The following is a 22,649-nucleotide window of genomic DNA, read 5'->3' as shown; positions in this document are numbered from 1 at the left end:
ACTTCTGCAGTCTCTACCAGCTTTAAATGCATATGGTTCTTCTTGTACACGACTATTGCTACTCCTACTATCTCAGAAAACGCCCACAGTTTTCTTTAGGTTTCTTAATATAAGAGTAACAAAATAAGCTTTTTATGTGAAAAAAAATGACTTCTGATACTTTATTTCTTAAAGTAATATCGTATAAAATATTCCAGAACCAAATGAAACCATGTTTTAGAGACGTGTTTACAACGATTGCATTAGCTACCAGTCTTTCTAATTCACTTTCATAACTTATTTTTTACAAGACAGATCATTCTTAACCTACAGTCTACTGGTAGATGATTTCCTGCCTGGAGTAACAGAAGCTTGTCCAGTGTCACCACCAGGCAGAGGCATATGGCCTAGAGATGATGAGCCCCAGCTCTGGGGCCTGGCTGCTGTAACACAAATCCTGGCATTGCCAGTTGCTAGCTGGGTAACTCTAGGCAAGTTATTTAACATCTGTTTTCTCATCTACAAAACAGTTGTTGGTTGTGAGGAGTAAGCGACTTGATACATGTAAAACACCAGTACAGTGCCTGGCGCACAGTAAATACTCGATAAATGCTAGCTATTATTTACCACTACCACCACCACTACTATTATTTTATTGTGTGGACAGACTTGCTGACTTGGTTATTGGAGGAAGGTAAGCATCAAATTCAATCCAGGAATTTAAACTGACAGCAGAGACAGAGTCTGGAGAGCAACAAAATGGGACCGAGGATGAGGTGGTGATTCCAGAGAGAAAAAGCAGTACAGCTTTTCCTCCACAGCTTTAAAATCTGGGAGGATATCCATAAACAACACACACCAGAAGGCACCCACGAACTGCCTACACTGTAACTAAACTTGACGTGCTATAAAGCCAAGTAGGTGAGGGATTTTCTCCACCGAAGAATCTGCTCATTAAGGGCCAATGGTAACTACCTATGAGGACTATATGCTATAAAGAACTAAAAAGCGAACAAAAGGGTACACAAAATGCTCAGCGTCGTTAGTCACCAGGGAAATGAAAATCAAAACTACAAAGAGGTACTACTTCACCCTTACTGGTATGGTGACAATTTTAAAAAGGGAAAATAACAAGCTGACAAGAATATGGAGAACTGGAACCCTTGTGCATTGTTGGTGGGAATGTAAAATGGTGTAACTGTTATGGAAAACAGTTTGGTGATTCCTCAAAGAGTTAAACACAGAATTAGCCCATGATCCAGCAATTCCACTCCTAGGTATATACCCAAAAGAACTGAAAATGGACTCAAACAGATAGTCACATGCCAATGTGCACGGCAGCATTATTTACAATGGCCAAAAGGTGGAAACTACCCAAGTGTCCATCAACAGATGAATAAACAAAATGTGGTCTATACAGACAATGGAATATTATTCAGCCGTAAAAAGGAATGAAGTTTTGATACATGCTACAATCAGAAAGGGTACTTCATTGCTTCATCTGTTTTCTAGACTCACGTTCCATAAGTGTTCCTCTAATTTAAGATACTTTTTCTTTAGCTTAACTCTCTCCAGTCCCCCAAAATATAACTGCTACTGTAATAATTATATAAAACTTAAAAATATAAACAAATCACATTAGTAAGGAGCTGTGTAATGTATTTCATATCTAACTGCATCTTTAGCTTTTACTATTATGACTTGCCTTTCTCCTCTCTCCACATTAATAAGTATTTCCCATTTGCCAGGCACCCTATTAAGTGCTTTAGATATATGTGCTCTCATTTGGTCCTCACAATAACTTTATGAGGTATTATCATCCCTATTTACACATGAGCTAAGGAGAGGTTAAGTAACTTGCCCAAGGCTACAGAGAAAGTAAGGGATGGAGCTGGGACTCAAAACAGTCACATTGCAAAGCCAGGGCTCTTAAGTTATTGGGGAGGCAGCAGAAAAAAACAGAAAGAATGCAGCAGAGAAGAACAGAAAGAACGCTGGAGCTGGTAGATCTGAGTAAGAGATGCCATGTAAAATGAAGAAGACTGAAGTGCACAGCTTGCCTAACTCAAAGGGGAGTGGTAAAGGTCAGATGCAAGTGCACGTGAAGGCACTGCTGAGAGCGCTACCGGCTACCGTAAGGAAGGCAGTGTCTGCTCTGAGAACCAGCTGCTGCTGGGCATGCCTCTTTCAGCCTTTAATGTTGAAAATCAAATTCACAGACTAACCACATGAGGCGGTTTCAAAGCACGAATAAATTCACTGGTTTGCTGGTAATCTGTGTGAGCAGAGAAAGAAATGTAATCAACAGACATTTTCAGTGGTAGCTTCTGTCCGGACATGGTAGTGATTTCTTCAGGTTCAGACATGATATGCTGTTAAAAAACAAAGAAAAGTAAACAAAACAAAACACATAAACTCTCTAATTAGAAAAGAAAAGGTACATTTTCTACTTTTTCACCCAGCCATAAAGTCTTACACTAATTTAGGACCTTTAACACAAAAAGCATTCTAACACTATTGACTTAGCAAATATCAAATACTTCTTTTCTCGATCAAGCAAACATTTAATCAGGAAAGTAAGCAGATTAACAAAACTTCGATATACCTGGGGTCCTCAAAGTGAAAATTATAACTTATGATTAGAAAGGTACACTTGTATCCTGAACTATCTGCTCTAAAAAGTCACTTTCCAGGTAAGAGGATTTGTATAAAGGACAGATGTATTTCTATTCTGGAAATCTATTTTAGATACACAGCTAACACTGTCTAAGTGACTTACAGAATAAGGTAATGTAATAAAAGTGATCAAAGCAGGGAATCATAATGTATTTAAAAAAATAAAATTGAAGTTATCGATAAGAGATAAGAGAAGGTGATGCAGGAATATTCATAAACTTTCTCTAAAGTTTTGCACATCAATGTCTATATCCCTCAGAGTTAATATCAACCATCTTATATCAAGAGTAAGATGGGCAATCAACCCAAACACATTCTCCAGCTTTTCAAGAGAACACTTATTAGCAAACCTCTTTCTCATCAGATGAGGGTATCCATGTGTTTGTCTCAAATAGATTCCCTTCCATTTTTCTTTCTTACTGCAACCAGATGAGTGCGTCTCAAACTTTCATGTGCCAACCACTCACCTGCGGACCTCATTCTTCAACCTTAAGAACATCTCCAGCTGCCTACTGCCATTCTCATTTTTAAAAATCAAAACCTGCACTATTTAAAGAACTACTTCAATGGAAAAACCTGGGAGGATACTGCCACCTCTGCAGCCTTGATTAGGAAGAACACGATGGTCTCAGGCTCTGACTGACCTTGGCAAGTGTCCCTTCTACACAGTATCCCGCTATAATGACGCCATTCCTCTTATCAGTACACCAGCTTTCAAAGAGCTCTCTGGATAAGCCACTCTGCATCATGCCTGGGGAGGCCATTACAACGCTGGGACCAATGTCATCAAAATGATCCATGCTCTGAGAAAGAAAAGGGAATGGTAAAAGCATGTTAAATACCAAGGTTTGACAAAGCATTCCTTATTTGTAAAGAATACCGAAAAGTGAGGTAAAAAGGTTAATCACACGACTGGAAGGGCCTTGACAAGACTAGTAAACATTTTAAGTCTAATTTCCAAGTCCCTAAACAGTTTATTTAGGCTGGGAATGAAATGAAAACAAAATGATAAAAAGCAATTAGTTCACATTGACTTCAAAACCTTCTACAGTGGCTAAAAGACAATTAGGACCATTTTCAGTGCCTAGCAGGCAGGCAGGCAGGCAGGCAGAAAGTAAAAGGAAGGGTCAAATGGGTTTCTATCCACCCAAGAGAGAACTCTGAAAGAATTTCCCCAAAGACTCACAATGGCTTTGCACACTTCATCAATATTTTGAGCTGGCCAGAAAATCTAACTAAAAAGTTTAACATTGTTTCGAGGGAAAACTTGGCTCTAATTCCTAAGCAATTAACTTAAAAAATAATACTTTATGAACAGAGCCTACTGATAACTGGAAGACCACTTACTACTTGAATTATTTGGGGTATTATGTTTATTATGATTAGAGCATTAGTTGGAATGAAACGTTTTTTAAATTAAAGGAAATCAGATTTTACTGAATGCTCTAGAAAAATAAACATGAAAATTTTCATATATGGAATCTGCAGTGCTAATCAAAAAGATGATTAGGTTTGAGTAGGAACAGAAAAAATATGTAACAGATATTTTTCTCATCAGGGCTTCTTATTTCTATGGCAGAGAAATCCAAGCTTTTTAGCAATAGTAAATATTGAGAACATGCAGAGACTTGGAACAAGTGGCAATATTTGTTTAAGCAAAAAAGAATGCCAGTTGCTAAATTTTTGATTTCCCTCAGAAAAGTGATGCCTGCTTCAGAAAAGGTAAGACTTCAGCAAGGATTCAGCCACAGAATCAACGTCAGGCATCTCCTACTACTAACGACTTACTTGAGTATTATCTGTCCTTCTTTCTTCTACAAGCACTCACCTTAAGGTTACTAATATGTTTGAAAACAAAGGGATTGTTGATGTTGATCTGTTTGCGGATTTTGTCATTCATGGCGTTTACATATGTCTGGTACACTGCCATACACTTCTTGGCCAAAGACGATGCATAGTATATTGGAATATCATGGAGTTCTGGGTGATTCTGCCAGTACTCATCTAGAGAGATTTTACAAGAAACAAATATTTTGTTATGTGGAGTAAATAGTTCAAATAATAAATGACACGTACAATTAGTTTTTTAAAATTCAGACAAGAAATAAAGTACATAACTATATTTTAAAGAGGTTAAGAAAAATTAGCCTGGTCTTAACTCAAACTTATAAAACAAGAACTTCTTTCTTTCTTTCCTTCTGTTTTTTTTAATTGGAGTATAGTTAATTCAGAATGTTGTGTTAGTTTCCGGTGTACAGCAAAGTGCTTCAGTTATACATATATATACATATCCTTTTCCATTCTAGTTTATCACAAAATATTGATTACAGTTCCCTATGCTATACAGTAGAACCTTGTTGTTTATCTATTTTACATATAGTAGTTTGTATCTGCTAGTCCCAAACTCCCAAATTATCCCCCCGCCCCACTCTTCCCCTTTAGTAACCATAAGTCTGTTTTCTGTTTCTGTTTCTGTTTTGGAAATAAGTTCATTTGTATATTTCAGATTCCACATATAAGTGATATCATATGATATTTGTCTTTGTCTGACTGACTTCACTTAGTATGATAATCTCTAGGTTCATCCATGTTGCTGCAAATGGCAATATTTCATTCTTTTTTTATGGCTGTGTGTATACACCACATCTTCTTTATCCATTCATCTGTCAATGGACATTTAGGTTGCTTTCATGTCTTGCCTATTATAAATAGTGCTGCTATGAACACTGGAGCGCATGTATCTTTTTGAATTAGAGTTTTCTCCGGACATATGTCCAGAAGTGGGATTGCTGGATCATATGGTAACTCTATTTTTAGTTTTTTAAGGAACTTCCATACTGTTCTCCATAGTGGCTGCATCCATTTACATTCCCACCAACAGTGCAGGAGGGTTCCCTTTTCTCCACACCCTCTCCAGCATTTATGTGTAGACTTTTTGATGATGGCCATTCTGACCTGTGTGAGGTGATACCTCATTGTAGTTTTGATCAGCGTTTCTCTAATAATTTAGCAATGTTGAGCATCTTTTCATATGCCTATTGGCCATCTGTATGTCTTCTTTGGAGAAATGTCTATTTAGGGCTTCTGCCCATTTTTTGATCGGGTTGGGTTGTTGGTTTTTTTGATATTGATTTGTATGAGCTGTTTTATTTTTTTTTTTAATTTTTATTTATTTATTTATTTATTTATGGCTGTGTTGGGTCCCCGTTTCTGCGCGAGGGCTTTCTCTAGTTGCGGCGAGCGGGGGCCACTCTTCACCGCGGTGCGCGGGCCTCTCACTATCGCGGCCTCTCTTGTTGCGGAGCACAGGCTCCGGACGCGCAGGCTCAGTAGTTGTGGCTCACGGGCCGAGCTGCTCCGCGGCATGTGGGATCCTCCCGGACCAGGGCTGGAACCCGTGTTCCCTGCGTTGGCAGGCGGATTCTCAACCACTGCGCCACCAGGGAAGCCCGGCATGAGCTGTTTGTATACTTTGGAAGTTAAGCCTTGTCGGTCGCATCATTCCAGTCCGTAGGTAGCCCTCTCACAAAACCGACCTCTAAGTGTTAACGCGTGACCTGAAAAGAATGTTGTGATCATAGTCTCAAACGTGGAGGCTTTAAAAAATAATTCGGTAGACGTTTACGCTGAATAAGAGACCATAACTTATGACTCCAGAGAGACACTAAATTCTGTGATGGTTTTAAATAAAAATGTTTCATTAATATTTCATATAGACTTAACTGATATTAGACACTTTGTAATTAGACTTTACTAATTACAAGACAGGACCACCAAAGGAGTTAAAACCGATTTTGAACACAAAAACGTCACATTACTGTGTGACTATATTTTTAGAAAACTGCTAACCAGTTTCTGATAATTATTGAAAACAGTGGGCAACATACCTTCAAAAGAAGGCTTGTTTTTATTGAAAATCCTCATTAAATCCCAAAATATTATGAAGGTAGTATGGCCAAAAGACATCATTCATGCTACTAGGTACACCTGCATTTAAGAAATTTATTAAATGTCTAGTATGCAATTTACATATATTATTCCTATTTTCAAAACAAATTTATGAAGATTTATTTCCATTTTATAGATTAGGAAGCTGAGGCTAAGAAAGGTTGAAAAGTGTGGGAATGTTCTTTTTCCACTTGATTTATAAGTGAAAACTCTATATAAGGACAGGGACTTTTCCTGTCATGCATATTACAAATACATTTCCTGCTTTGCCCTCTGGTTTAATTGTTCATGTTCTTTTAGATGTAATTAAAATTTTTAATGGTGTCAATGTTTTCATATATACTCTTATGATTTCTCAAATACCTTGCAAAGTATGCTACATCCCAAGATCACATCACAGTCTCCTATTTTTTTGGTTTTTTTTTTTTTTTTTTAAATATAATGCAGGTTCAGGCTAGCTTACTAGTGTGACTCACTTCACCAAGGTATGATCATGCTGGATAAGCTTATTTTTATTTTTATAAATTTATTTATTTATTTATTTATTTTTGGCTGCATTGGGTCTTCGTTGCTGTGCGCGGGCTTTCTCTAGTTGTGGCGAGCGGGGGCTATTCTTCATCGCGGTGCGCAGGCTTCTCATTGTCGTGGCCTCTCTTGTTGCGGAGCACAGGCTCTAGACGCGCAGGCTCAGTAGTTGTGCCTCACGGGCTTAGTTGCTCCGCGGCATGTGGGATCTTCCCAGACCAGGGCTCGAACCCGTGTGCCCTGCATTGGCAGGCAGATTCTCAACCACTGCGCCACCAGGAAAGCCCCTGGTGTATTTTTAAGAAAAAATTTTAAATGTTAAAAAAAGCTGAATAACTTGCCCAGGGTCATATGGTTAGAGCTCAGGTGAGGTCTGAAACCAGTGGCTCGCACAGTCACCCTCTTCCTATTATAGCACATTACAAGAAGGATTTAAGGGACAAGGAGCAACCAAGTGCATAGAGCAGTCCTGGTTCATACAAGGAATCATAATATACTTGATAGTAGGGTTGCCAGACAAAAACAGCAAACGCCCAATTAAACTTGAATTTCAGACAAATAAAAGATTTTTACTATAATAATATATATTAAATATTGGACATACCTAGGCTAAAATATTATTATTTATCTGAAATTAAAATTCACCTGGTGTCCTGTATGTTTATTTGCTAGACCTGGCAACCCAATTTGATGGTGACAACACGGTTTCACTCTCTTAATTTCTTCTGCTCCTCAGATTACTTTGTCATGGAGACTTTTCATTTCAAGACTTCTATAAGGACAAATGTGACTTGCAGTTTGAAAGAAGAACCAAGAGAAAACGGACTGGCTTAGGCTTTAGAAAATTTAGCTTCTACTAAGTCCTGTCTCTCTCAGATTTGCTTTTGATCTGAGGTCATTTATTCTTTTTCCCTTGTTTCCCTTTTCAGCGTAACAGGGATACTATTTATCGTACAGATAGAAGAACTGAGAGTAAGAGCTCAAGATCATTTCTAGCTCTTCACGTTGAAGCTATATACGTACGAGGCACTTATCAGTTATTCTTTAAGAAGAGTGTATTCCCCAGAAAATAATCACAGAATGTTAAAAAGGGTCATTAAATACAAATATATGCAAAAAGTGACACTCACTGTTCCTCTTATTACAAAAAGTTACACATGCTCATTGAAGTATTTGGAAAACGGAGAAAAGCAGAAAATGAAAAAGAAATCATCCACTTTCTCACTATCCAGATTTAACATCTGGGTATCTTTAAATGTCCTTCCAGTCATTTGTGTGTTTTTTACCTACTAGGATCAGCGTTCACAGTTTTGAACCCTATTTTTTTGGTCCACTTAACATATTATGTAAAAATACATAATGACTCATCTGAAACATGATTTTTTCCTACAATATTATATTTACTAACATAATATTTACTTAAAAATATTTAGAATTATGAATTGTCTTACTTACAAAATTTTCTATGTATTTATTTCCCAGAAGTTGAACTGCTGGGTCAAAGGGTAGCATCTTTTTAAGACTTCTGATGCTGATGGTACACCATTCATATTCCAGCAGCACGGTATGAGACTCACTATTGCTCTGGGCTCTTTCTGGCACCAAGTCCCTATTCTTAAATACAGAAACTGCAGCCCCAAAGGGTAGAATGACCTATCCAAGGACATGCAACTATCTTGATATAACTGCACTGTAAGATTTTGAGAATCTCCCAAATAAAAAGGAAAAGGCATACCTAAAATCAAGAGAAGCTCCTGAGCCCTTCCAAGAGCAAAGACAGGAATGAGACCTCTGCCCCCTCGGTTCACAATATCGTGAACAGTGTTACAGAACCTTGCCTCTCGCTCTTCTCGCTTCTCATGGATATGGGTTCCGTAAGTAGATTCCTAAAGAACATATCAGAAGTGTTGAGACCAAGGTTGATAATTCTCAAAGAATACAAAAGTTAAACATCAATGAAATGCAGAAGCAAAGTGACCTATTTCTCTATTAATATGCCATTTACTTGAACATACATTGTTAGAACACTAGTTGGAAAGAAGAACAGATACAAAAGTTAGAATTCACATCTAAGTAATAAGAACTTTTTAGAAAATGGAATCAGGAAATAGTCCAAAAATGTATGTTCCCTGCTCAAGATAATTTTGCGATGCCTTTTTTTTCTTTTAAAGCATTTTGCTTTCCATGGCTGGGGAAAAGGATATTTCTCCCACCTCTGATAAGTCAAAGCTTATAAATCAGAAATAGATACTGTTTCTTATAGTTTTGTTTAAGAATATCCCCTAGATTTTTTTGGTGAGGGGGGTGGGGGATGTTCACATCTGCAAAACAACTCAGGAAATTTGCATCAAATACTATTATCTAGGTACTTCATAGAGGAGCTAAAGCAGAGGATATGGGGGAAGGCCTGTCCTGGGAAGGCCCCATGGGGTCTTTCTCGGTTACACATATAATTGTCTTATATGCTGTTTTGGTACTTGTTTTTGTCATTATATATCTACCTTTTCCCCCATCATCAAATAGTCTTCTAAAATATGAAAGGAATGATTTGGGGGAGATTAATTTTTAAGCAAGTCATGGTTGCTTAAAAATCAATCTCTAAGAAAATTATTATGCATAAGAGATAGTTGGCTAATTAACAAATAAATATATCCATGTTTTTATTAACATATACTTTTAAAAACTTCTTATATTACAAAAATTATATTTTGTTCTTCGTGTTACTTAGAAAATAAAATTCTCCTATAAATATACTTCCTCCTAAGAGTTTGCTACATATTCTCCTAGTTACAATGAGCTTTTAAATAACTAAACAGTATTTCATCATATAGAGTTACTGTAATTTAATCAATCCCCAAAGTTGGGCATTTAAGCTATTTAAAATATTTCATTATTAGTAAGTGTATTTTGCAGATCCCTGAACATAAATCTTTGAATCCTTCAACAAAATCATGCTAAATTCATCATATCCTATTCTTATAAACACATGATTATTAAAGTCACATGAATTTCAAAAAAAAAAAAAAAAAAAAGAATATCCCCTAGACCTTACTCTGTGTGGTGCACTGACCAGCAGCGCTGGCATCCCCAAGGGCTTATTCGAAGTGCTGAATCTCAGGCCCCAGCCCAGCCATAATCAGAATCTGTACTTTAACAGCATCACCAGATGATTCATAAGCACATTAAAATTTGAGAAGCACTGCTCTACAGTACCAGATACAATGAAAATAACTTTTTTTCCTGAGGGTTTAAAAAAAACTTCCTTTAAGGTCAGTTTATATGCCAAGTATACTGTGAGCTGAGCCAAACTGAATTCGCTCACGACACACCGCACATGGACAGCAATACGCACCAGTCCCTCACCCTTGGGCAGCTGGGGGATGCCGCAGGTGGTGAGGGAGAAACAGACAGCTCTTCTACCTTGAACTAACTATCCTTGATATTCTTATATACATAGGTCCAATGCACATTTATTAATTTGCTCCTCACCAATCACCCCCTCCCCACCAAAGCTTCTGTGTACAGTTAATATTTTTTAAATTTTTCTGAGACTCGTAACCTAGTAGGCAGGTAGCGCATACACATAAAGTTAGCAGGTGCTACAGGCCAAAACACAGTCACTATGGCAAAGACAGTGGGGCCATGCCATTCTACACAACCTTTAAGATACTCAAGAAATTTGAGGTAATCAACCTAGACAAGAATATTCAGGAGACAGCATATCATCTCTGATATTAGACTAGAGTTAATATATTTAACAGCAAGAAAGTGCAGCTGCACTACAAGGTTAATTTTTATACTAAAAAACCAGACACATTTATATCTGATCACATATTACGAAAATGAGATCATGATATTTTTTCCCATTAGAAAAATTCTGCTTATATTACACTAACTACAATCAGGGCACTAATACTTACAATGATAAGAATATCAGGTTTAATATTAGGAATTTCAGCTGCCATTAAGTGTCTATCTTCTTGTCTTGAGAAATCACCTGTGTACAAAAGCTGTGAAAAAGATAAAGCCAGAAAGTTAGGATTTTGGAAGGCTTCGTTTTACTATTATCTTTAGCTCATAAATTCTTTTATTTATTTTTGGCTGCGTTGGGTCTTCGTTGCTGTGTGTGGCCTTTCTCTAGTTGCAGCGAGCGGGGGCTACTCTTCTTTGCGGTGCGCAGGCTTCTCACTGCGGTGGCATCTCTTGTTGCGCAGCACGGGCTCTAGGCGTGCAGGCTTCAGTAGTTGCAGCATGTGGGCTCAGTAGTTGTGGCTCATGGGCTCCAGAGCACAGGCTCAGCAGTTGTGGCACACGGGCTTAGTTGCTCCGCGGCATGCAGGATCTTCCCGGGCCAGGGCTCAAACCCGTGTCCCCTGCATTATAAGGCAGATTCTTTACCACTGGACCACCAGGGAAGTCCCAAACTGATATCTTTTAAAAGCAATTGCTAAGTACTTCTTGGGTAGCTTCAATCCACTGAACAGGAAAGTAGAGATCATTCAATTCAGAGACCTATTTATTTAGGTCTTCTTTAATTTCTCTCAGCAGTATTTTATTTTTTTTATTGGTCAAAAGACTTTACACTCCATTAATATCTAAAAGGACAATTACTGAGTTCCACTTTACTTTCAATATCTTCAGATCCTCTCCGTGCGACACTTCTGCCATTAGTCTTTACATTCTGAAAGTAATGGGAGTTTCATGCCATTTCTAACAGATCATTCAAGTAAAACCAATTATAAAATTACTCATAAGTCTACCAGCTTCCCTGATCACTTTATTTTTTTTTTAATTTATTTTTTTGCTGCTTCTTGCCAAAGTTTATTTTTTTAACATCTTTATTGGAGTATAATTGCTTTACAATGGTGTCTTAGTTTCTGCTGTATAACAAAGTGAATCAGCTATACATATACATATATCCCCATATCTCCTCCCTCTTGCATCTCCCTCCCACCCTCCTTATCCTACCCCTCTAGGTGGACACAAGGCACTGAGCTGATCTCCCTGTGCTATGTGGCTGCTTCCCACTAGCTATCTATTTTACATTTGGTGGTGTATATATGTCCATGCTACTCTCTCACTTCGTCCCAGCTTACCGTTCCCCCTCCTCATGTCCTCAAGTCCATTCTCTATGTCTGTGTCTTTATTCCTGTCCTGTCCCTAGGTTCATCGGAACCATTTTTTTTTTTTTAGATTCCATATATATGTGTTAGCATACGGTTTTTGTTTTTCTCTTACTTCACTCTGTATGACAGACTCTAGATCCATCCACCTCACTACAGATAACTCAATTTCGCTTTTTATGGCTGAGTAATATTCCATTGTATATATGTGCCACATCTTCTTTATCCATTCATCTGTCAACGGGACACTTAGGTTGCTTCCATGTCCTGGCTATTGTAAATAGTTCAGCTCATAAATTCTTGAAAGTGAGGTGCAATAGAAAAAAATGGCCTGTAACTGATGAATTTAGATGCAGTGCTTGTGTCTAATTCAAAATGTGTAAATTAATTCAGTCATAAACCATCCAGTGTTTCAATTATTAAATCTAACTAATGGGAATAATATATTCCAAGAATCAGCCCACAAAGATAACCTCTATATTAATGAACTTGAGACATATTCTCAATATCTTAGAGAAAAAGGTCATGATGATGAGGAAAGAAATCTACTAAGGTATATGGAAAACCTATCTAGATAGAAGATAAAATCCTATCTCCAACAAATTTCATCAAATTTGAAATGCGACTCTAGATTTGCATTCGTGCTATTTTCTGCTTATTTTATGTGCCTTTGAGCAAGCGGCAAGAATAAATGGTTTAGCAGTACACAGTACAAGTCATTGTGTAAAAATTTCAAACAATGAGCAGCTACAAAAAATTCAGAACACTATTACACTATAGCACTGGTTCCCAACTCTGGATGCACATAAGAATCACCTAGAGGGAATTCCCTGGTGGTCCAGTGGTTAGAACTGCACGCTTTCACTGCCAAGGGCCTGGGTTCAATCCCTGGTTGGGGAACTAAGATCCCACAAGCCTTGCCATGCGGCCAAAAAAAAAAATCACCCAGAGAACTTAAAAATAAAAGGCCAAGGTCATTCTCTCACATGCACTGGTATTTCATTTTATTTTTTAATTTTATTTCTGTAAAATTTTTATTTTTGGCTGCACTGGATCTTCGTTGCTGCACGCAGGCTTTCTCTAGTTGCGGCGAGCGGGGGCTACTCTTCGTTGCGGTGCGTGGGCTTTTCATTGTGGTGGCTTCTCTTGTTGCGGAGCACGGGCTCTAGGCGCGCGGGCTTCAGTAGTTGTGGCACGTGGGCTCAGTAGTTGTGGCTCACGGGCTCTAGAGCGCAGGCTCAGTAGTTGTGGCACGTGGGCTTAGCTGCTCCACGGCACGTGGGATCTTCACGGACCAGGGATGGAACCCGTGTCCCCTGCATTGGCAGGCGGATTCTTAACCACTGCGCCACCAGGGAAGACCTTCACCGGTATTTTAGAAAGCTCCCTAAGTGATTCTAATGTGTAGCCAGAGTTGAGAACTGGTGCACAAGTCAGTCCTGAAATCCATTAGTCCACCTACATTTTTCTCAAGTTTTTCAAGACTTCCATCAATCTTTTTCATCAAAGATGGCTGGAAAGATCCTTTCTGATTAACCTCTTTCACTCACGCAGTCTACCCTCTTTAGGGGTTTATATGTGAATCCCAGAACATCAAGAGGACATGAATGCCAAAACGTATTTCAATGTTAAATGGATGCAGCCACAAAGAAGGCTCTTCCCTAAAGAGCTTTCAGTTTTCTAAGGGACACTGAAAAGGCATTAATCCTACGGTAACATGAGAGGACTTTATTGAGATGCTTATTATTCTCTTTTCTTAATCATGATTAGAGAAGTATTATCATGGGAGTATGAACTACGATATTTACAAGGAAAAAGTATCAACTTAATTTTATCTTATGTTTCAGTGTTTTGACACTTTGCTAGTCTTAGGGAATATTCTTTAAAGCCCTGCACTGATTTCTTGTGAGCAGGAAATTCCCGAGCTAGAGCGTACCTTCACGCCCGCGATCTCAATCATGAACATGGCAGCTCCCAGGACATGGCCTGCGTGGTAACACCAAAACTTGATTCCTGCAACTTCCTTCACTTCATGAAAGTTGATGGTTTCAATTTTGTCCATGCTCTCTTCCAAATCTGTCTCAGTATACAGCATGTCGTCTGCTGATATATTACTAAATTTTTAAAGATGCCAACACAACAAAAATTAACAGTAAGATTTTACAAGTCTTTGAACTCAGAGAAATTATCTGTGGATGACATAACCACGTTATTTCTTAAAATTATATTGTACATATTATGCTATTTAGAATCTCTTTTTTTACTCTGCTATTATAATAAAAATGTTCAGTGTGTGTAGCTATAAAGCATGATTTTAAGCAAAGCACAAACAGTAAATTAAGGCAAAGTACTCTTTAGGCTAGTACTTCTCAACCTTTCTTCCTGCCCCAACACTTTTGCGAGATAAACTCACCCACAAACATTGAACCATGCAGAGTTTTTCACACTGGGATGTGAAAAGATTTCTCTAGAAAGTTTAACATAAGTGTTCTCCTGAAAATTATGCTAACGTACTTCCAAAAAAGCAAGAGAGAGTAGGGGTTAAGGACACACACTCTGGAGCCAGAGTGTGGCACACCCAGATTGCCTGGGTCCAAATCCCAGCTTTGTCTCTTACTGTGACCATCACAGGCAAATTACCTAACCTCTCTGTGCCTCAGTCTCATCATCTGTAAAATGGGATTCACGACAGAACCTACATCATGAGGTTGATATGAAGATTAAATGAGTTAACATATGTTAAGAACTGAGGGCTGTGCCTGGCACGTGGTAAGCATTCTTTAAGTGTTAACCAGTATAATGATTACTAAGGATAACTGTTCCATTCTTCTGTATTTATATAGAAGAATAACAAATTGCCTCTTAGCTACCCTTGGAATATACATATTAAACAGTAAACTTCTGAAGGCTAATCATTTGTGCTATAGGTATCATAAAAATGCTTCAAACTTTCTGGTAAAGGAGTAGATTTTCCCCTTGCAACTGGAAAAAACTTCCCCAGAGAACTTTTTCACTTACGATAGTCAATTTGGTTAGATCAAATCATCCAAAAAAAGATTTCAGTATACAGCACCGTAAAATGTATTTTGTTTTAAATTTTAATAAAATTATGAAATTCTATTTATAGAATATTGCTATCATACCTTATAACTCACCTACATTACAAAGATTTAAAAGGATGCAGAAACTACATAAAGACTTTAAGGCCAAGGAGGTGCTGGGGACATGACAGGTATTTGATGAGTTGTTATGATGAGTGACTAAATTAATGACATCCTTGCGAACAGAAAGAAAACATCTCATTTCAAAACACAAAATGGTCTGTATCTTGAACCGTATGTATTGTGTAGAACCAAGGGCATGTATAAATCTAAAAAAGTAATTTACCTAACTTTGACATAATCTGAAAGAAGCCATCTATAAATAGCTTTTGTGGCATGAGTCATAAATGTTCTTCCTTTGAAACTTGTCTTCTGTAGAAACCAGGGCAAAGCTCCACAGTGATCCAAATGGAAACTTAAAAAGAAACAAAGGGCTTCTGTCAGTTCTTAAAATATTATCCATCATGTATCTTATATAATAAAACTCACTGTACAGAAAAGTTCTATGTAACGATTACATACTGATACTTTCAGAACACCAAGGATAGGTATGTGCAGAAGGAAGGAGTAATGCCTCTAGTTCTAGTGCAAGAAAAGGATATTAAAAGTATTTTTTAGGCATCAAAATGTAGCCAAACCTATTCTCAACAGCTAAAATTATAACAAGCGCTTTAGTCATATAAAGTTGAAACACGTCACTGTTTATATGTGAAGTTCCCACAGAACAATGTGACAACACAGTGGCCTCAGGAGACATTCTGCAAAAGAGCTTTCTTGGTCTTAAGTTTCACAAGGATCCAAGGCATATGTTACCTTCTTCTCACTCTAGAGATGGGAAAGTAAGTTTTTCATAGTAACCTTCTCTCACCTGTGAGGATGATATGGTGTGTTGTCTTAGACTTAGATGTCTGCAATATAATTCCTAGTAGAAAATACTCTTAAAACACCAGAATCTTAAAATCTGGCAAAGAATGATCTTTACAGTAAAGGTCCTTGAAAAACAGTGTCCTTAATAAAGAAAAAAAACCTTACTGACTAATTAGTAGGAGATCAATCTCAGCTGGGTCAATTAAATCGATGTAAGGAAGAGCATCCATTCCTTCTAGGCCTGGGTGGATCCCACAGTCCAACTGAAAGAAATAGAAAAAAAGATCATAATCTCCTCCACATTATATTAAAATTTATTCAACAAATAGACAATAATTATAACTGATCCATCACACCATACATAATCAGGATGGACTCTATACATGTGGGAAGCATTTGGAATGCAATTCTTACTAAATGGGCAAATACGCCATTAACTCTAACTTTCCAAGCAAATTTAATTGTAGCTCACATTTAGAGTCACAGGACACAAAATACAAGACATCTTCTTTCCAGCTACTTTTTGTAGGCACTATAACAACGAATGAACTCTTTTTCAAGAACTTTAATAACAGAAATGGTGAACATTTTTAAAGTTTATAGATTCGCTACTACCAGATGCGACTATTGTGAGAAGACAATGATTAGAAACTGGAAACTTCCCTGATCAGGGCAATTTAAGTATTAGAAGGCAAATTCTTAAGAGTCAGTCATTAACGGGTTATATCCTCATTTTGGTCATATCCTATCAATTAATACAATAAATGACTAAAAAGACGACCATGTCTGCCATATGCCCGTTCTTTTAAGAGTGGGAGAAACAGAGGAATGGGACCAAAAGACCATGATGAGCCACTGCACCGCCTTCCTAACGAGGACCACAGAGACCATCTCTTCTAGCCCCTCCACCTCTCAGTCAAGGAAATGGGCTGAGAGGAGAGACTGACTTGCCCAAGGCCAGGTGTCCTACTGCTAACTTAGGTACCTCAGCTGCCAGACCAGGGCCCTACTGTCACACTGCACGGGGGTGGCTGGAGCTCTGCATGTGTTCAGGTGGCCAGTTTCTTGGGGTCTCCCACTGGGGGTGGGGCAGTTAGGTTGGCCAGACCTTCAGGAATGGAAGAGGGACTTTGAAGATACAATAGATCAGGAGATCCAGTTGACAATTTTACAGTCTTAGAATATATTTTCTCAGTTTACTTAATGTTTTGTCAAATTACTAAGTGGAAGGTGTACTAGTTTTCCGCATTAACATTTTACACAGATGACCTATACCAACTATGACTTTATTCTGGGAGCTAAACAGATAACTACTGAACTAGAAAAATCTATCGAACTAGAAAAGACCTAACACCCGAGGCAGACAGGAACATACTGTTAACCGCACTACAAAATAATAATTACCATTATTTTTCTTCCTTTGAACTCCAGAATAATACATGATCTTCCTACTTCTTGCCCAGCTCCACTGTAAACATTCAAGGAAAGAAATAAAAATGACTGAAAAACAATCAAAATAAAGCCCAATAAATTCAAACTTTTTTACTACTTTAACTCTGTTCCATCTGACGCCAGCACTCACTTGAGGCAGATAAAAGTTCCACAAAATTATAAAGATAGCAAAGAACAGCGTCAATGTGGGAAAAGATGAAAACTGACCTTTGGGAGTTCACGGATCTTTCAGTTGTTAAAATTGTGAGAGAAGCTGGTATAGATCTGAGAAGCCCAAAGGTTAAATCCCACCCTCTGAATGTTACGGTTAAATTGTGATGTATTCAACATGTAAACTAGCAGTGATTCAGATTATTTAATAAGACTTTTGAATTAGCACTTATGTAAAAACCCATAAGCACTTAAAAATTCTTTCATTTTCTTTAAGATGATAATATGCATTTACCAAATAGCTTAAATTTAAATAGACTTATCTTATTCATACCTGTGAATCTCATTCCCTTTTCCTTCTACTTTCCGTTGTTTCAGTATATTTGATACCAAGTACTTCAAACTAATTTCCTTTCTTCTTAAATTAATGAAACAGCCTTACTTTCCAATTCCCGTAAGACTTTAAGTTAAACTTTGCCTGCTTTTCCAATCCCTCCCCTTCTCTGACTGCCTCTCTCCAACCATTCTAGCTCATGATTCACCCACTCATTCAAGATCAAGCAGCTTTTTTTTTTTTTGTGGCTGCACTGTGACGCTTTCGGGATCTTAGTTCCCTGACCAGGGATTGAACCCGGGGCCACGGCAGTGGAAGCACAGAGTCCTAACCACCGGCAGCTTCTATTTGCCAAGCACTGTATTAAGTGCCTAGAATATGGAAAGGCCTAATACCAAGACCCTGAGCTCAAGAAACGCATAGGCTACTAGGAGACAGACATGAAATGGATGCATCCTCAAACTGAGATCCTACTTCAGAGCAGGACAAAGAAAATCAGACCCCCACGGTGCTACTGTGAATTCCTGGCCTTCCACGCTCCCTCTAAAGTGTCCCTAGCTCAGTTTTCTCTTACAATTAGTGTGGTAACTATTTCAACCTTTCTCCCCGTTCCTAAATTTTCCAACCCTCTATCCTAACTCTTCACTCGAGGCATGGCTTTCTCTGCATCAAAAAACTGTACAGTTCAGCTGTCAATTTCCTCAACTTACCAACCCACCCACATCTTTCTCTGCTTCCATTTCTCCTGCAACAGAGAACAGACCTCTCTCTCTACGGCTAATCCTTTCACCATGGTTCTACACTCTGCACACTCCCTCCTTCTGAGGAACTGACCCCTGCCTGCTACATCATTGGCTTTTCCCTCACCAACCGCATTCAAACATGCCACAGTCATGCTCATCCCCAAATGAAAATCCCTTAATTCTAATCTCCTTTAGTCTCCCTGCCCGCTTCCTAAAAGCTGCGTACACTCTCTGCCTCTATTTCCTCGCCTCCACTCACTCAATTCACTGCAATCTGGCTTTATACCAACCGTTCTTCTGAAACTCTCCCTGCAGAACAGCTCTTTGTCGCTAAGTGCAAACAGCCCCTCTCAGTTCTTATCTCACTCTTCTCCCGGCAGCACGCCATCCCTCCTGCTGCGTCCCTCTCCACGCTTGGTTTCACTGACTTCACGCTCTCATCCTGTCCTACTGGTTTTCTGCCTTAGTTTCCTTTGCTCAGCTGCCTCTGCCCAGCCGTCAAATGCTGTTATTCCAAGGGTTCTCTCCTTGGTCGTCTTCTCAGTCTTCCAGATCTTCATTCTCACATTTTTAACACACTGAGGACTTCCAAATTTGTATTTGTAGCCCAGATTGTCTTCCTGAATTCCAGACCTCTAACAGTCAGTCACCTGGCGTTGGTATCTCTCCTGGGACATGTCACAGGCACCTTATATTCAAATATGCCAAACAAGTTTGCACCTCAGGTCCCTCGCCCTTGCTCTTCTTTCTTTCTGGAATGCTCTGCCCTCAGATATTGACATAATTGGCTCCTGTGTATCATTTGGGTCTCAGTTCAAATGTCACCCCCTCATCTGCCCTTCACAACATTCTATAATAACACTTAAAACTACATGAAGTTATTGTATCTACTTCTTTATGGCTTTTCTAACTATTAGAATGAGAGCTCCATAACAGCAGAGATGTTGTCTATTTCATTCACCGATGTATAGCTAGCTACACTGCCTGATACGCAGTAAACCTCAAGAAATACCTATTGTGGGAATTCCCTGGCGGTCCAGTGGTTAGGACTCTGTGCTTTCACTACTGAGGGCACGGATGCAATCTCTGGTCGGGGAACTAAGATCCCACAAGCCGCAGCGCGGCCAGGAAAAAAAAAAAAAGAATTAAAGAAATACCTATTGAATGAGTAAAACCTCTCAAATTATGAACCTTGGAAACATTATGCTAAGTAAAAGAAGCCGGTAACAAAAGGTTACATATTGTAACCCATTTATATGAAATGTCCAAAACAAGATAATCTGTAGAAATGGAAAGTAGATTAGTGGTGGCCTAGGGCTGGGGAAGTTGGAGGGAAATGGATATATAAGGGCTTCTTTTCGGAATGATGAAAATGTTCTGGAATTAGACAGTGGTGATAGTTGTAAAACTCTGTACATATTAAAACTGTACACTTTAAATGAGTGTGCTGACGTGAATTCAATCTCAATAAGGCTGTTATAAAACAATAAAACTCCCAAATTTACTCCAGACCTGCCCCATCTCCTGTACTCCTACCTAGGAGTCCGTGTCATCCTAACACTCCTCTCTACACTGCCTTTCCCCCAACAACGGCCCCTTACAATACATCTGATCGGTTACAAGGTTCTAAAGATTTCACTTCTTTACTCTCTCAAACCTCTCTCTGCCCAATCCATTGCTGCTCATTTCACTCATTCCAAGCTCTCACTGCTTCATCACTTGGTTTATTTCAATATCATCCCACTGGATTCTCTCCACTTAATCCACCCCTTTTTTTTTTTTTTTTTGGCCGTACCACGCGGCACGCGAGATCTTAGCTCCTCCAACCAGGGTTGGAGCCTGTGCCCCCTGCCGTGGAAGCTCGGAGTCTTAACCGCTGGACCGCCAGGGAAGTCCCTTGATCCACCCTTTTATTCATTTGCTACACTGCTGCCAGGAGCATCTTCGATCTTCCTAAAACATAATTTCCACCACATTCCATCCTTGCTTAAGATCCTTCCCTGGCTCTCTATAACTGGCGATAAAGACCCCAAATCCTTACACAATGTCTTTCATAAGCTGGACCCTGACAGCCTCTACCGTCTCATCTGCTAATCTTCTAGCCACAGCCATGGGGAGACTGGCCACAAACAGAGCCCTCTCATTTTCACACGTGCCACTTCCTCGGCCTGGAGCACCCTTGCCCACACGTCAGCTGTCTTTAATTCCAGCTCATTCTTTAGGCTTCAGCTCATATCATAATTTCCAGGATGCGTGAGGTGGCATTCTCCTCTCTGCTGGAAAGCCCTTTTGCACTCTCACAGCCTTAGTGCAATGCCTATCTGTACTCTTACAGTAGTCACCATTGACTGAGCACCTACCACGAGCTTTACTCTGCACAGCTAAGTACTGCTATACTATTTCCACGTGAGGAAATGGGTTCAGTGAGGCTGCTGTCCTAGCAATCGATAGCGTACAGATAGGACTTCAGGCCTGGCTCCAAAGTGATGGTCTGCTATTCCTCCAAACTATCTCTCCAGTACTTTTCATGCGGCGCTGCAGCTCCCTCCAAAAGGGTGAACCCAGTTCACTCAGCCCTCTGTCTTATTTGTATCCCTAGTGCCCAGTGTGGCCTTGACACTTGCTCAGTGTTTGCTGAGCACAGGAAGAGAGGACAGGTGTGAACTGAGCAGTGGCAAACTTGGGTTACGTGCCCAGTAGGTGCTCAAGGAGTCCTTACTAAATGAACATGTAAAGGAAATACTTTCTGCCTTTTGAAAAAGGCACGTGTTCATGTGGTGCTGACTCATTTCTAACAGTGAGCATGTTGGTGGATTCTAGCCGCTCATTTACAGAATAAGTTCCTCCACATTTGTATTTCCCTTTCTAAGCAGCATTCCAGATCTGTAAGGTGCTTCTCTGACAGAAGGCCATTTCCAGTGAAAGGCCAGCCCTCTCCTGGTGAGTCAGGGGCTGAGATTTTGTCCTTAACACCTCGGCTTTTTCTTCCCTCCCACTTTCTACCCTCCTTATTCTCCCGGAGTTGGAGCTCTGAATGGACCTCACAGCGAGTCCCTAATTTACTTCCTTTCCCATCTTGGCAAATACCAAGTTCTGGAGGTAACAGGTTAGTTCTTCCTCGCACTGCCACAGCCTTATCCACGTCCTCCTCTCATCCTGCCATCCCCGGCGTCACCGGTTCCCTCAGAGCCTGCCACTCTTTGGCGAACAAGAAAGCGCCAAGCGGCCCCACAGACCTTCTTTCCCCGCCCCCCAACTCCACATACTCTCCTCCCTTGAGACCGAGAAAAAAGCAAAATCCCATGAAACCGAGCAGGCCCCTTCCGATCCACAGTTCTCCAAAGCCCTGCATCCGGAGGCCTGGCCCGCAACTGCGGACCAAGGGACCAAGGGCAGACTGCAGAGGCGCGCCGGCTGCGGCCGACTGAGGAGCCCAACCACCCGGGTACCCTCCTCGCCTCACAACCCGTGGCTTCATTCCCTCTCGCTGGTCCCTTACAGGGGTCGGATCAGCAGCTGGTCACTCTCCTCTGCGGGAATCGCAGACATCTGCAAACGGGGACGAGGAACAGGTTGCGGGAGGCTTTCTAAATTGGAAGAGCAGCCACAGGGAACCCAGACGGAAGGCCACCATCCACCAAGAGCACAACTTCCGGCGCCCTGGCGTCCGCCACCCTAGGCTCCTCCCCCTGACTTCCGGTCGTAGAACAAGGGGTCGGTCCGGGCACCGGGGGCGGGGTCAGGACTGCGC

The 22,649-nt window shown here is 39.9% G+C and overlaps 1 protein-coding gene across 2 annotated transcripts in view; it reads right to left on the bottom strand.

The window, feature by feature from the left end:
* CPSF3 (cleavage and polyadenylation specific factor 3) overlaps positions 1 to 22,540 on the bottom strand; it is a 42,750-nt gene extending 20,210 nt beyond the window's left edge. The window contains exons 1-10 of one of the 2 annotated variants that reach the window (XM_061210444.1): positions 22,398 to 22,540; positions 17,624 to 17,687; positions 16,385 to 16,482; positions 15,639 to 15,767; positions 14,188 to 14,365; positions 11,049 to 11,138; positions 8,864 to 9,014; positions 4,484 to 4,659; positions 3,300 to 3,458; positions 2,205 to 2,351 (exon numbers count right to left, since the gene is read on the bottom strand). In XM_061210444.1, the coding sequence (XP_061066427.1) occupies positions 2,205 to 2,351; positions 3,300 to 3,458; positions 4,484 to 4,659; positions 8,864 to 9,014; positions 11,049 to 11,138; positions 14,188 to 14,365; positions 15,639 to 15,767; positions 16,385 to 16,482; positions 17,624 to 17,687; positions 22,398 to 22,447 (1,242 nt within the window). In that variant the 5' untranslated portion in view covers positions 22,448 to 22,540. Of the gene's footprint in view, positions 1 to 2,204; positions 2,352 to 3,299; positions 3,459 to 4,483; positions 4,660 to 8,863; positions 9,015 to 11,048; positions 11,139 to 14,187; positions 14,366 to 15,638; positions 15,768 to 16,384; positions 16,483 to 17,623; positions 17,688 to 22,397 lie in introns of those variants that run through there. The other variant, XM_061210445.1, reaches the window with a different exon arrangement.
* Between the last annotated feature and the right edge of the window lie 109 nt (positions 22,541 to 22,649).

Source organism: Eubalaena glacialis, chromosome 14 (assembly GCF_028564815.1).
Source record: "Eubalaena glacialis isolate mEubGla1 chromosome 14, mEubGla1.1.hap2.+ XY, whole genome shotgun sequence".
NCBI lineage: Eukaryota > Metazoa > Chordata > Mammalia > Artiodactyla > Balaenidae > Eubalaena > Eubalaena glacialis.
This window is presented reverse-complemented; position numbering and strand designations above follow the sequence as displayed.